The sequence below is a fragment of the Gymnoscopelus braueri genome, assembly GCF_963280865.1.
Source record: "Gymnoscopelus braueri genome assembly, chromosome: 3".
In the NCBI taxonomy this organism is placed as follows: domain Eukaryota; kingdom Metazoa; phylum Chordata; class Actinopteri; order Myctophiformes; family Myctophidae; genus Gymnoscopelus; species Gymnoscopelus braueri.
In genome coordinates, this window is record NC_137612.1 from 46,059,451 (window position 1) to 46,074,132 (window position 14,682).

Sequence of the window (14,682 nt, forward strand, 5' to 3'; positions counted from 1 at the left end):
TCTGAATCTGACAAGCACAGGGTGCTTTACAGCAAAGATAAGATGATCAAATGTAATGTAAGATACGGATGGAAATTACATGACATGTTTTCATTTATTTTCACAGAGATGAAAATAAAATCTTTTTTTATTATAAATACAAATATTTTTAAGGGTGATATTAGATATTGTTATGCATATGTTATGCACATTTTCAAATCTGTACTGTATATCAACCTGAAAATCGCTTTCAACAATAATGATTTCAAACATAACATTGTGCATTGTGCAGTGGTGGAAAGTAAAGCATATTCACTCAAGCACTGTACTTAAGTAACATATTGAGGTACTTTTACTTCACTTGAGTATTTCCATTTTTTGATAATTTATTTGTCTAGTCCACTACATCTCAGAGGCAAATATTGTACTTTTCCACTAGTTACTTTACAGATGTAGATTATTATTACAAAACATACATTAACCAAATAAGCTATTCAAAAAATTGCCGCTCTACAAGCTTTACAATGCGTTGCGGTGCGACACGTTGTGGACTTGTAGATCAGCTATTTTTGAATAGCTTTGGTATTGTATTCTTTTACTCGAGTCAAATTTTGAATGCAGGCCTTTTACTTGTAACTGTATTCCTGCATTCATTGTAGCATTGAAGATCTGAGGTTTCTTCAGGTTTTCAGCTGAACCAGCTCTGTCTCTGCAGTGTCTCCTCCGCTGCCAGTGAAGCAGAGCCATCTGTGTCATCCAGAACAACGATGGGCATCTTTACCAGTGGGTTTTTACTGTGGGCCACATCAAGAACAACCTGGAGAAAAAAATATAAAACATTATCATAAGAGATTGAGTTGGTTGTCATTTTGAAACTGGAATATATACTGGAATATGTTACTGTAACCTGACTATGTATGCTACAGCAAATCAAATTTAAATATTTGTTAATATAATAATAATAATAATAATAATGATAATACTAATAATAATAAGGGTAATAATAATAATAATAATAATAATAATAATAATAATAATAATAATATTCGTCCCGCTGTGTGTTCACCTCCCTCCTAGCCAAGCTAACATTGGTCAAGCTCCACATGACACGTGTCACGTGTCAATATGTTGACACCAATGCCTTTGATTGGCTAGAGGGACGCATGACGAAATAAAATCCTATAAATAGGTGTGTCACTTCAAAAATCCATTTATGTTTTTTGAAGTGAGGTAAGACAGGATCAATCAGTCTTGATTGGAACAGTACCTTCCAGTACAAATCACCCGTCCGTGCATGTGTGTGTCCCTCTGAGAACACCTAACATTGGTCAAGCAAAGGCGCAGAAGGCCAAAGCTAAGAAAGCATACTCATCTACAACAGTAACACAGAAGAGGACTATAGAGTTGAATTGATCCCACAACAAGGCCGAAGTCTTAATACTGTAACAATTGGCCACCTTGATCAAATACATTATGTAGCACTAGAGAAAACTGACATAGATCAAACACACCAATCAACTGCTGAAACTGTTCAAGACAATGAAGATGAAGAAGACAGACAAGCATTTGAACAAACCAGTCAATTACGACGACTCCCATATGACACATTGCTTCAAGAAGAACATTTTTTAGATGCAGACACTACATATTCAGTCGCCCCTGCAGAACACCAAAAACCACGCGCATTCTACCAAGACGACCCGTGCTATTAAAATAGCACGGGACTGCTGGCGGAGACTTGTGCTCCGAGGAGCACATTTTCTAGTTTTAAAGTGAATCACACATTGTGACTCCATTCAGTATTGTGATTAGCTAGCAAGACACCGCCCACTTCACATTGGGTGTGATTTTTTTATTTATTTTACCCAAAAATGAATGCCCTATTTCATCATACAAGAGTGGCACACAAAGGCACCAGAAATATACCAGAAATGTATTTATTTATGTATTTGACTGTTTCTGAGACATTGTTCTATTACAAAGTATATGGGCACTAAGCATAAATTTTTCGCCATTCCTTCCCTATCGACAAACATTGTAATGACACACCCACAACCACAACTTCAATCTTGTAGAATAGAAGCAATGTTAAAGGAGAATTCCAGTAATTTTAGATGTTTGCTTTGATGTGTCGCTAATCACTCACCAACATACAAAGGGCCGTTAAATTTTTCCAGAGAAGCCCCTGTTGTCCATTGTGGCGACCCCTTCCACTGGCATAATGGAGTAATGCGGATAAACAAAAATCGCCTACTTTAGCAGCTCCAAAGTTCGTTTTTTCCCCACTAATCCTCATTATGCAGTGTACTGACACTCAAACATGCACTGAATGTCCCTTATGAGCTGCCGTTCATGCAGAACGACATGGAGCTGGTTGCTTGTTTCTCTCAAAGAATCTGGCAACACAGAGGACTAGCTTCACGTCGTTCTGCTTGAACGGCCGCTCATAAGGGACATTCAGTGCATGTTTGAGTGTCAGTACACTGCATAATGAGGATTAGTGGGAAAAACGAATATAGGCAATTTTTGTTTATCCGCATTACTCCATTATGCCAGTGGAAGGGGTCTCCACAATGGACAACAGGGGCATCTCTGGAAAAATTCAACGGCCCTTTGTATGTTGGTGAGTGATTAGCGACACATCAAAGAAAACATCTAAAATGACTGGAATTCACCTTTAAAACTATACCACATACCAACCACACTGTGGTATATCTTTAACATTGCTTCTATTCTTCAACATTGAAGTTGTGGGTGTGTCAGCCCAAATATAGACTGATGTCACAATACTTACGTGATCTGTGATGTCAGTCGGCTATGATTAAGAGCCAACATATTTTGATCGTACCGCCTTTAAAAGAGAACAGCAATTCCAGTAAGGGCCCGGACCATGAGTCTCATGCTACAGTAATTCCAGTAAGGACGGCAGACCTCACGCGACAGTTTGGATTACTGCTGTGGAAGAACTATCTGCGGCAGAAACGTCGGATTCTGGTAACCTTGGTGGAAATAACCCTGCCTCTGCTGTTCTCATGCGTCCTCATTTATGTACGTCACAACGTACCCCCAGGGGAGAACAAGGAACACAAGGTCTATGAGAACTTCTCCGTCGACGCTCTGCCTCCCTTGCTGCTCGGGACGCAGGACGCTGCGCTCACCGAAGCCTTCCAGCTGGCCTATGTGCCGGGCAACTCCAGAGCGGTGCAGCAGGTAGCAGAGGATGTGCAGCAGAGCCTGCCTGTCGATATCACGAATGGCACAGGAAGGCCACACATCACCTCGGTGCGTGGATTTGACACGGAGCAGCAGTTTGAGGACTACGCGAGGGACGATCCTCAGTCAGGGAAGGTTCTCGCCGCGGTGGTATTTGAACATCCCTTCAGCCACGACGATGAACCGCTACCTCGGCAGGTGAGCTACCGCCTGCGTTTCCCCTACACCCCTCGTTCCCCATTCAGGAGGTGGCGGCCCCCGAGCGCCATTTTTCCAGTCCCAGATGATTTGAATTGGCACACCCATGGCCTGTTCACCCTCTTCCAGGAGCCGGGACCCCGGGACTCAAGAAAGGTGGGGGGTATTCCTGGTTATTATGACGAGGGCTTTCTAACGGTACAACATGCCGTGGACCGGGCCATCATGCGGTCCTACAACAGAACATTGGCAGACTCCCTGCTGAACCAGACCAGGGTGCTCCTGTCCCGCTTCCCGGACCCGGCGTACAGGGAAGACCATTTCATCAAAATCATTCAGGCCATGCTGCCACTGCTGCTGATTCTCAGCTTCACCTACACCTTGCTCGACATCTTGCGGGCCGTGGTGCAGGAGAAGGAGAAGAAGCTCAAGGAGTACATGCGGATGATGGGCCTCAACAACTGGCTCCACTGGAGTGCCTGGTTCCTCACGTTCTTCCTCTTGCTCTCCATCACCGTCTTCTTCGTCACTCTGCTCTTGTGCATTCCTGTGAGCCCTGAAGGAGCTGTGCTGAGCTACAGTGACCCCACACTGGTATTTGTCTTCCTGCTGGTCTTTGCTGTAGCCACCATCAACTTCGGCTTCATGATCAGTACTTTCTTTTCTCGAGCTGATGTGGCAGCAGCTGCAGGCGGCTTCATCTACTTCCTGAGCTACCTGCCTTACACTTTCCTGAGGCCACGCTATGAGCTACTCAGCCATGCCCAGAAGACATCTGCCTGCCTTATTTCCAACGTGGCCATGGCTATGGGAGCCCAGCTCTTAGGAATGTTTGAAGGCAAAGGCACAGGGATGCAGTGGTCCAACCTGTTTGAATCGGTGACGGCGGATGATGACTTGTCCCTGGCCCAGGTCCTCGGGCTGCTGCTGCTAGACGCCTTGCTATACGGCCTGGTGGCGTGGTACATGGAGGCTGTTTTCCCTGGCGAGTACGGGGTACCGCTACCATACTACTTCTTCATCCTGCCCTCCTACTGGCGCAGCAGCCCCTTCATGGCTCCGGTCAATGGGAACGGGGAAGAGGAGGATGCCGGGAACGTTGTGAACGGCGAGTTCATGGAGGAAGAACCTACAGGACTGGTTTCCGGGGTCAAGATCAAACATCTAACCAAGGAATTCAAAGTGGGCAACAAGACACAGCAGGCTGTACGGGACCTCACGGTTAATATGTTTGAGGGACAGATCACAGTATTGCTGGGTCACAACGGGGCTGGAAAGACAACCACGCTGTCCATGCTGACTGGTTTGTTCCCGCCTACCAGCGGACGGGCTTACATCAACGGTTATGACATCTGTAACGATATGGCTCTGATCCGCAGCAGCCTGGGTCTCTGTCCTCAACATGATGTCCTGTTTGATAACCTGACGGTCAGGGAGCACCTGCTCTTCTACGCACAGCTGAAAGGCTTCCCCAGAGACCGGATCTTGGCTGAAGTGGACCACACCATTTGTATCCTAAACCTGGAGGACAAACGTCATGTTCTCTCCAAGACCCTCTCTGGTGGCATGAAGAGAAAGCTGTCGATTGGTATTTCCTTAACCGGTAACTCCAAAGTGGTGATGCTGGACGAGCCCACGTCGGGCATGGACCCTTCGGCGCGCCGTGCCACCTGGGACCTGCTGCAGGGGGAGAAGCACGGGCGAACCATCGTGCTCACCACGCACTTCATGGACGAGGCAGACCATCTGGGCGACCGCATTGCCATCATGACCGGAGGACAGCTGCAGTGCTGCGGCTCGCCTCTCTTCCTCAAGAACAAATATGGTGCTGGTTACCACATGGTCATTGTGAAGGATGCTCTTTGTAATGTGTCCGAGATCACCCGTCTGGTCCACAAGTATGTTCCCAACGCCACACTGGAGAGCAACGTGGGTGCAGAACTTTCCTACATATTGCCTAAGGAGAGTGCAGACAGGTTTGAGTTGCTGTTCTCTGAGCTTGAGGTGAACAGGGAGAAGTTGGGCATCGCCAGCTATGGAGCTTCTGTAACCACCATGGAGGAAGTCTTCCTCAGAGTGGGGAAACTGGTGGATTCCAGTTTGGACATCCAGGCAATTCAGATGCCTGCCCTGCGGCACCAACACGAGAAGCGCTCTCACCAGCAGATCACAGATGACGCCGGCAGCACCGATGGAATGGCGGACCACAGCGACTTCACTGAGAGCCAGATGCTCATCTCAGAGGACTTCTCCAACATGAAGCTCAACACAGGGCTCAGATTATACATGCAGCAGTTCTACGCCATGTTCCTGAAAAGATCACTGTACAGCCTGAGGAACTGGAAGGTGATGGTGGCCCAGTTCCTGGTACCCCTTGTCTTAATGATAGCCGCCATGTTTGTTATCCGCACCTCCCCCAGCAGCCAGCGGAGTGCTTCACACTGGCTGGATCTCAGGCACTACGGCCCCACCAGAGTCCCGGTGGTCCTGGGGCCTAGAGATGGTTCCCTGGCAGCTATCCTGGCAGCGGAATACGCCTGCCACGTCAAAGCATCGCAGGCACAGATCATCAACATCACTAACAACTTCAATGATTACATCCTGGCCCAGGCGAAGAAGGAGGGCAGGGCGTTCGACCAGCAGTATGTGGTGGGCGCTGCCTTCCATGGCAACAGCGGCAGTGGTGGCTTTGTAGAGGCCTCGGCGATGGCATACTTCAACAACGAGGGCTACCACACACCGGCTACAGCCCTCATGATGGTGGACAACGCACTGTTCAAATTTCTGGCAGGGCCTAATGCTTCTATCCAGACGGGGAATCACCCCATGCCACGCACACACTCCAAGATCGCCCAGAGACAGCTCTCTGAGGACGGACAGACCGGCTTCGAGATCGCCATCAGCCTGATGTACGGCATGGCGTCCCTGTCCAGCACATTCGCCCTGCTGCTGGTCACAGAGCGCTCCATCAAGTCCAGACATGTCCAGCAGGTCAGCGGGCTCCATCTCTCCAACTTCTGGTTCTCCGCCCTGCTGTGGGATCTCGTGAACTTCCTGCTGCCCTGCGTCCTCCTGCTGGGAGTGTTCCGGGCGTTTGCAGTCAAGGCCTTCGTGGAGGACAACCGCCTGGCGGACGTGTTACTGATGCTGCTGCTGTACGGCTGGGCCGTCATACCTCTCATGTACCTGCTCAGCTTCCTGTTCAACACGGCGGGCACCGCGTACGTATGCCTCACCATCTTCAACATCATATCGGGCAATGTCACCACTGTGATTGTTTCCGTCTTAAAGGAGATCACCCCTGAGGTGGCTGATCTACTGGACAAGATGTTTATGATCTTCCCTAACTACTGCTTGGGCATGTCCTTCAGTCAGTTCTACCTGAATTACCAGTTAACCTCCTTTTGTACCTCCAACCTTGTGGACCAGAGAATGTGCGAGACTTACCGACTCACATACCAGGAGAACTACTTCTCAATGTCCGAGCCTGGGGTTGGCCGTTTCCTGGTGTCTTTCTCGGTGCTGGGCATAGTCTTCATCACATTGCTCTTTGTCATTGAACTGCAAATGGTCTGGTCACTCCAATGTTTCCTTGGCTCCCTTCTTCGCTTCCTGGCCAGAAGGCTCACACAGCGACCGGTGACAGCAGATGCAGCGCTGCTTCCAGAGGACAGTGATGTGGCTGAGGAGAGGAGGAGGGTTCTAGAGTGCCAGCCTGTGGTGGAATCCGCGGCCGGTAGCCCCCTCGTACTGCGGGAACTCAGCAAGGTGTATGGCAGCGTTGGGACTCTGCTGGCTGTGAGCCGGTTATCTCTAGCTGTGGGCAAAGGAGAGTGCTTCGGTCTGCTGGGCTTCAACGGCGCAGGGAAGACCACCACCTTTAAGATGCTTACCGGGGACGAGAGCGTCACATCTGGGAACGCCTACATCGACGGATACAGCATCCTGAGTGACATTAAAAAAGTACAGCGACGCATCGGCTACTGCCCCCAGTTTAATGCTCTTTTGGACCACATGACGGGAAGAGAGACTTTGTGTATGTACGCCAGGCTCCGGGGAATCCCAGAGAAATATTTGTCTGGGTGTGCGGAGAAGGTCCTCAGGTCACTGCTGCTGGAGCCCCATGCAGACAAACTGATCAGCACTTACAGCGGCGGCAACCAGAGGAAACTGAGCGTAGGCATGGCTTTGATTGGTGGACCTCCGGTCATCTTCCTGGACGAGCCGTCCACCGGCATGGACCCTGTGGCTCGAAGATGGCTGTGGGATGCCGTCACGCGCACACGACAGTCCGGCAAGGCCGTGGTCATCACAACACACAATATGGAGGAGTGTGAAGCCCTGTGCACCAGGCTGGCTGTTATGGTCAAAGGTCAGTTGAAGTGTCTGGGCAGTCCCCAGCATCTCAAGAGCAGGTTTGGCAGCGGCTACACCCTGCTGGCAAAGGTGGTGCACGACGTAGAGGAGGTGGACGTGGAAGAGGACAAGAGCAACCTGCAGCGCTTCAAACGTTTCATTGAAAGCACCTTCCCGGGTAGTGTACTGAAGGATGAGCACCAGGGCATGGTGCACTACCACCTGACTGACAAGACCGTCACCTGGGCACAGGTGTTTGGGACAATGGAGGCGGCCAAAGAGAAGTACGGTGTTGGAGACTACTGTGTGAGCCAAATCTCGCTGGAGCAAGTGTTCCTCAGCTTTACCCAGTTCCAACAAACACTGCACAGAGGAGGGCAGGAGGGTATAAAGGAAACAGTGTAATTACTATTTTTTTTTTTTCTAAATTTTTATCCCACGATTTTGTAACCCCTATTTTTTCACCCTAGTGCCAATGCCTAAGCGTGTAATCCTGGGCACTACCTTCCCTCTGCCAACCTAGGGAGGCCAGGGCCGAGCTCATGCCTCCTTCAATGCATGAGAGCTGTCTGACCTTCTTATCACCTGACAGGGGAGAGTTTCCCTGGTTGGACGTAGCGCGTGGAAGGAACACGTTATTCCAAGTGTAATTACTATTAACATTATTTTACCATTCTATTTGTAACCGTTAAAGTCAAGGGGCAGTTCTGTTCAGAAACACTGTATTGATCACATGATGAGGTGATACTGAAAGGACGGCACGCACCTGGCTCCCCGCCCCTGTAAAATCATTTGTGCCTTTTATTCCGTTATTTGTGACAGTTTGGCCAGGCTGAAAGGCATGGCGAGAGAGTATGTTTTGCACACTGTCCGTGTGTGTGTATGTGTGTGTGTGTGTGTGTGTGTGTGTGTGTGTGTGTGTGTGTGTGTGTGTGTGTGTGTGTGTGTGTGTGTGTTTGTGTCCGTCCGTCCGTCTGTGACCAGCTAATCTCCCAATTCAGAACCTCTACCCCTCTAACCCCAAATCTTTCACATGGACCTGTTATAGCGCCACCAGGAGGCCGCTTTTTGCAAAACACATGTTTTGACTGTACAGATTTTGTCCAAATGTCACGCAAATCTGTTTTTCAGATTTTTCATATTCCATCCTGATTGGCTAAGATTGGCATAAAACTTTGCATGTGCACTCCCTAGAGGCCAAGGAAAAACCTTTGCCCTGCATTTTTCACATCTGCCTTTTATAGCGCCACCAGGAGGCCGACTTATGTAAAACACATTTTTGGATATTACTCCTACATAAATCGTAACACATGATCTCTATAGTCATGAGATCAAGACGGATCTGTTTGATTTTTCATATTCCATCCTGATTGGCTACGATTGACATCTAAAGTTTGCAGGAGTGGCCCGTATTGAACTAAATGCCGCAAATCATGAATGCAGTGTCCGATTGCCGTGAAACTTATATATACAATATTCTTATACGCATATTCACACTACGTTGAGGAACAAATGCCAACCTTTCAACATTGCCTTATTATAGCGCCACCAGGAGGCCCATTTTTACAAAACTATTATTTTATTTCATCACGCAAACCGGTACACATTATCTCTATAGACCCCTTAACAGACGACGTCACACTGATAAGAACCAGTCTGCGTGCAACCAGTATGCGCGCAATGAAACCCATTATATCAGGTCTCGCTAGGACGCGCCTCACTAGCCAACACACAAGAGGGGGTTGGGGTGTGCTGAAACCAGCGCACCCCAAAACAACAGTTTGAGAATTGATTGCATGAAACAATCACCTGTGCATCCAGTCTCAATGTTGGTAAACAAATAATTGGTCTATAGTCAAGTGATCAAGACGGATCCGTCCGATATTTAACATTCCATCCTGATTGGCGAATTCAGAACATTGCTGGTCCACACTAACCTACCTGACCTGGCGGAGACCTGTGCTCCGAGGAGCACTTTTTCTAGAAAAATATGCTCCTCTGAGCACAAGTCTCCGCCAGCAGACCTGTGCTATTTTAATAGCACGGGTCGTCTTGGTAGAACGGGTCGTCTTGGTAGAATGCGCGTGGTTTTTGGTGTTCTGCAGGGGCGACTGAATATGTAGTGTCTGCATCTAAAAAAAAATCTTCTTGAAGCAATGTGTCATATGGGAGTCGTCGTAATTGACTGGTTTGTTCAAATGCTTGTCTGTCTTCTTCATCTTCATTGTCTTGAACAGTTTCAGCAGTTGATTGGTGTGTTTGATCTATGTCAGTTTTCTCTAGTGCTACATAATGTATTTGATCAAGGTGGCCAATTGTTACAGTATTAAGACTTCGGCCTTGTTGTGGGATCAATTCAACTCTATAGTCCTCTTCTGTGTTACTGTTGTAGATGAGTATGCTTTCTTAGCTTTGGCCTTCTGCGCCTTTGCTTGACCAATGTTAGGTGTTCTCAGAGGGACACACACACACGCACGGACGGGTGATTTGTACTGGAAGGTACTGTTCCAATCAAGACTGATTGATCCTGTCTTACCTCACTTCAAAAACATAAATGTTTTTTTGAAGTGACACACCTATTTATAGGATTTTATTTCGTCATGCGTCCCTCTAGCCAATCAAATACATTGGTGTCAACATATTGACACGTGTCACGTGGAGCTTGACCAATGTTAGCTTGGCTAGGAGGGAGGTGAACACACAGCGGGACGAAGCGAAAACATACTCTCCGCCTCCGGCGGAGACAATAATAATAATAATAATAATAATAATAATAAGTGTAATAATAATAATAATAATAATAATAATAATAATATGTATTCTTTTAAACAGCCAAATCCTCAGTGTTAATGTAATTCTGAGTACAAATTAAACCAAATGGACCTGTAACTCAGAGAGTGACCCTTACAGGTCCATTAGGTTCCATTTGTACACTCTCAGATTATTATTATTACCTTGGTCAGTTGAAAATGCTTGGAACTATATTTATTATATATAATAATAATTATTATTATTGATAATTGGACAGTTGAAGATGCTTGGAGCTATATCTATTATCATTCTTATTATTACCTTCAGTCTGTATTCCAGTTTGAGGATTGGACAGTTGAAGATGCTTGGAGAAAGCTGTGCTGGGATGGACATCACTCTGGTGACATTCTGCCCGCTCCTGGCACTCACCACCTCACCCTTCTCCTTCAAGATGTTCTTGATAGCAAGCTTCCGTTTCTTGATGTTGCAGTTGGCGTTTCCAAAGAATGACTGCTTCTCGTACAGGTAGTATTTGGGAGTGACGGAGCGGCTGGAATTGTTAATTATCTCAGTCTTGACTTTGAGAGCTTCTCCTGTAACGAGAGATAAGTTATGTTATATGTATTAAAGTACATGTTGATCCTGCGTAATCACAGGATAATGCTTTTTATTGTGCATTCATCAGATACATATTGTAAGGCTACAGAGTACTAGGGATCAAATGGATCCTGGAATAAATGTTTCTACCAAATTACATTTTTAAATTTGTATTCCTCTTTATTATTTGACTCATTTTATGCATACGTTTTATGGCGGCACCAAGCACCAGGCCAAAAAAAAGAAAAGGGCTGGACTCTTGCAAGTCACGGTAGTGTGTCTGTATTATTGACATGAATGGTCACCTCGCAGAAATCCCATTCTCTCAGTGTGAACGGTGATATTAATATTTCCAGAAGCGAAACAGGTCAACTCCTTGACTTTGGTCCTTTCTTGAGGTTTCTGAGGTGAGAGCAAACATTCAGCATTAGAGAGGCGAAAGAGAGAAAACAACAATACAATATTCAGGTTCAGCAGCACATTGAAAGATGAAGATGAATCACTTCCTAAGATCAATGAAGTATATTCTTTAATGATTTCAGGCAGCATGAGTTTATTGTTTGATGCCTCAAGTCTTGATCTGTGTATCTTCTACACAGTCAAATCTGGAGTATTAATTAAACAAATTTGCATTTAAATTACCCCAGAGTGTAAATGTCTCAATGGAAGAGTACAGTATAGGGAGCTCACCGGTTCCAACCACTGCACATGTACTACGGTAAGTATATTAGTATATTTTGATGCCAATACTTTGGTACTTTTACACAAGTAACATTTTGAACACAGGCCTTTTACTTGTAACAGAGTATTTTTATATTGTGGGTATTGCTACTTTTACTTAAGTATAATATAATATTAATATAATATCTGAGTACCACCACTGGCGTGATGTCACACGAGTTTTCATCACTCACCATCAGATCGGGGAGGGACATGTCCGCCTTGGACACCACAGTAAAGCGTGTCTTGGCTTTGCTGGCTTTCCTCATGGACCTGGTCACTTTGGCCTTTAGCGAGTAGTAGATCTTACCATGTTGTCCCTTAAAGGACACTGGCAGCTCACTGCAGCACAGAGAACAGGATCAAAGTCCAATCATGTGGATCTCTGGACCCAAACGGCATGTGGATCTCAGACTTCATGTCACATGTGGCCAGCCTGTGACATCAGTCATCCGTGACATCATTTGCCTGTGACAGTGGTTCTCGAAGTGGGGTCAGGGGACCCCCCAGGGGTCCCTGAGGGGGTTCCAGGGGCCCCCCAGCTAAATGGGTCAATAGGTATAGGTATATACCGTATAGCATCCAAATTGGTTTTACCACTTTAAACCTACTTCATACTTTGGAGATTCAAAAATAGCAGATCTACAAGGTCACAACGCATCGCATCAGGAATAATATTGAACATCAAATGGGTTCAGATCTGAGCCAAGTCTCCTGAGGAGACGCGTCAGAAGCCTGTCCTGGACAGGAGTCTCCGGACATAAAAACAGATGATGATTGAACATTATAACATAAAGGTTCAGCGGTTTGCGAGATTAGCTCTGGACACACACACACACACACGCACACGCACACGCACACACACACACACACACACACACACACACACACACACACACACACACACACACACACACACACACACACTCACAGACAGACAGACAGACAGACAGACAGACAGACAGACAGACAGACAGACAGACAGACAGACAGACCAACCCTCTTAAATGTAATCAAATCCACAGAAGGAAGTTTTGTTCTTTATGTCGTCAACTGTACACGCTAAAATGTTAATCTATCCATTTGTAAATCTGAGCATGCACAGTACAAACTTGGACCATTACTGGTCCATTTGGTTCCATTTGCACACTCTCAGAGTTCATCTAACAGCGAGGATGTTACAGCGTAAGATCTCCGTCTTGCTTACCTATCAGGTATTTGGAAAGAGAACGGACGCTCGTGTCTCCCTGGACTCAGTGTTTCAGAGCCTACAGTGTGTAGCACAAACACAAGATTTGACCATTTGAACCTTTGAATACAATAATATGTATATAGGCTAAAAGCAGAAGAAAGCAGGTCCTATTGAACCATATCTTCCTTAACCAATTGAATCCCAGCGTCCATATTCTGTGGGGAACAGTCGCCCAAAACAGTAGATCTATAAGCTTATATTGGCTATAAGGCAGAGATTTGGTGTAGAGAAAAAACAAAATGGTCAATGCAGTTGTAACTCAAGTCCGGTTCTCTAAGTCTAGAGGGTTTAATTGGTTACATAATATAACAATAACAATAACAATAACAATAACAATAACAATAACAATAAACATATATATTCATAGTAATAATAAAGATTATAACTGTACCATCTCTTCCTTGTTGTAGGAGCATGTTTTCCATGGAGAAGATCTCGTCTTTGGCGTGATAGACAATATGCATAGTTCCTCCATAGTATTCAGACCACAAGACCTTAGCTGCACCTACAGCTCTCACAGAAAACGACTCAATTGTTGTTTGTTTGGAAATCACCAACACAACTCTGCCAGTGATGGTGTCTCCTCTCCTGAAGACTCTATGTGAGTTGTTGGAGTCGTATTCCACAGAAATGCTCTCGATCGTCATTCTTCTTTGCTGAGTTCTGGAAGAAACAAACACATGGTCACCTTTAAACGTTTCCTTAATCGCCCCTGACAGTGCAGCTGATAAGCAGTGGTGGAAAGTAACTAAGTAACCGTACTCAAGTACACTTGTGAGGTATTTTAACTTTGCTCGAGTATTTCCATTTTTCAATACTTTTACTTCTACTCCACTACTTCTCAGAAGCAAATATTGCACTTTTACTAAGAAACCTTGGTTACTTTTGATTATTTTGATTATCATTAACCACTTTTGGGTTATTTACAACGCGTTGTGACCTAGTAGATCTGCTATAGATTTTTATACATTTTGATTTTGATTTTTACTACATAATGAGTATACTTTTACTTTTGGTAATTTAAGTACTTTAAGTATACTTTAAGTATAAATTATTGGCATATTTTTATGCCAATACTTTTTTACTTTTACTCAATAAAATTTTGATTATCAGACTTTTACTACATATACTAACAGAGTATTTCTAATACATCTATCTGTGGTATTGATGCTTTTACTTAAGTAAACAATGTGAGCACTTCCACCACAGCTGATAAGCTGATTCACTCTTTTTATGACTGTCACATGACACAGGGCTACAATATTTCCCATGACACACCTAAGTCACAAATTCTCACAATATATTTCCATAAGACATTCACAGTGCACACTTGTCAGGAACTCTCAAAACCGAAGGTTGGATGGACCCAAATGCAGAACTAAACTCAGGAAAACAAACACGGAGACAAGGATGACATTTTAAAATGCATTGCACATGGAGCTGGGGTTTTCCACATAGCAGTTAAATTGACATAGAAGTCATAAACAGATGCTTTGTTCTTGCTCTTTGCCCACATTGATAGACGATCTGTCATTAGTGATCGTAAAATACTTCCAGTCACTTTGGTAAACAGCAGTGGTGGAAATGTACTCAAGTACAATTTTGAGGTATTTTGT

General features: G+C 45.4%; 2 protein-coding genes across 2 annotated transcripts; one reads left to right on the plus strand and one right to left on the minus strand.

Moving 5' to 3' along the window:
• Positions 1-2,796: 2,796 nt before the first annotated feature.
• Positions 2,797-8,137, plus strand: LOC308081994 (phospholipid-transporting ATPase ABCA3-like; the record flags this gene model as incomplete). Its single annotated transcript, XM_080423604.1, is given in 2 exon segments — positions 2,797-8,103; positions 8,105-8,137. Coding segments are annotated over 2 exon segments (5,340 nt in total).
• An 895-nt stretch (positions 8,138-9,032) lies between these two features.
• On the minus strand, positions 9,033-13,713 carry LOC308081995 (arrestin domain-containing protein 3-like; the record flags this gene model as incomplete). The annotated part of the gene is made up of 6 exons (XM_080423605.1): positions 9,033-9,038; positions 10,819-11,090; positions 11,400-11,496; positions 12,009-12,156; positions 13,022-13,082; positions 13,458-13,713. 6 exons carry the CDS (start codon positions 13,711-13,713, stop codon positions 9,033-9,035), a joined length of 840 nt encoding a protein of 279 aa, XP_080279731.1.
• Positions 13,714-14,682: the final 969 nt, after the last annotated feature.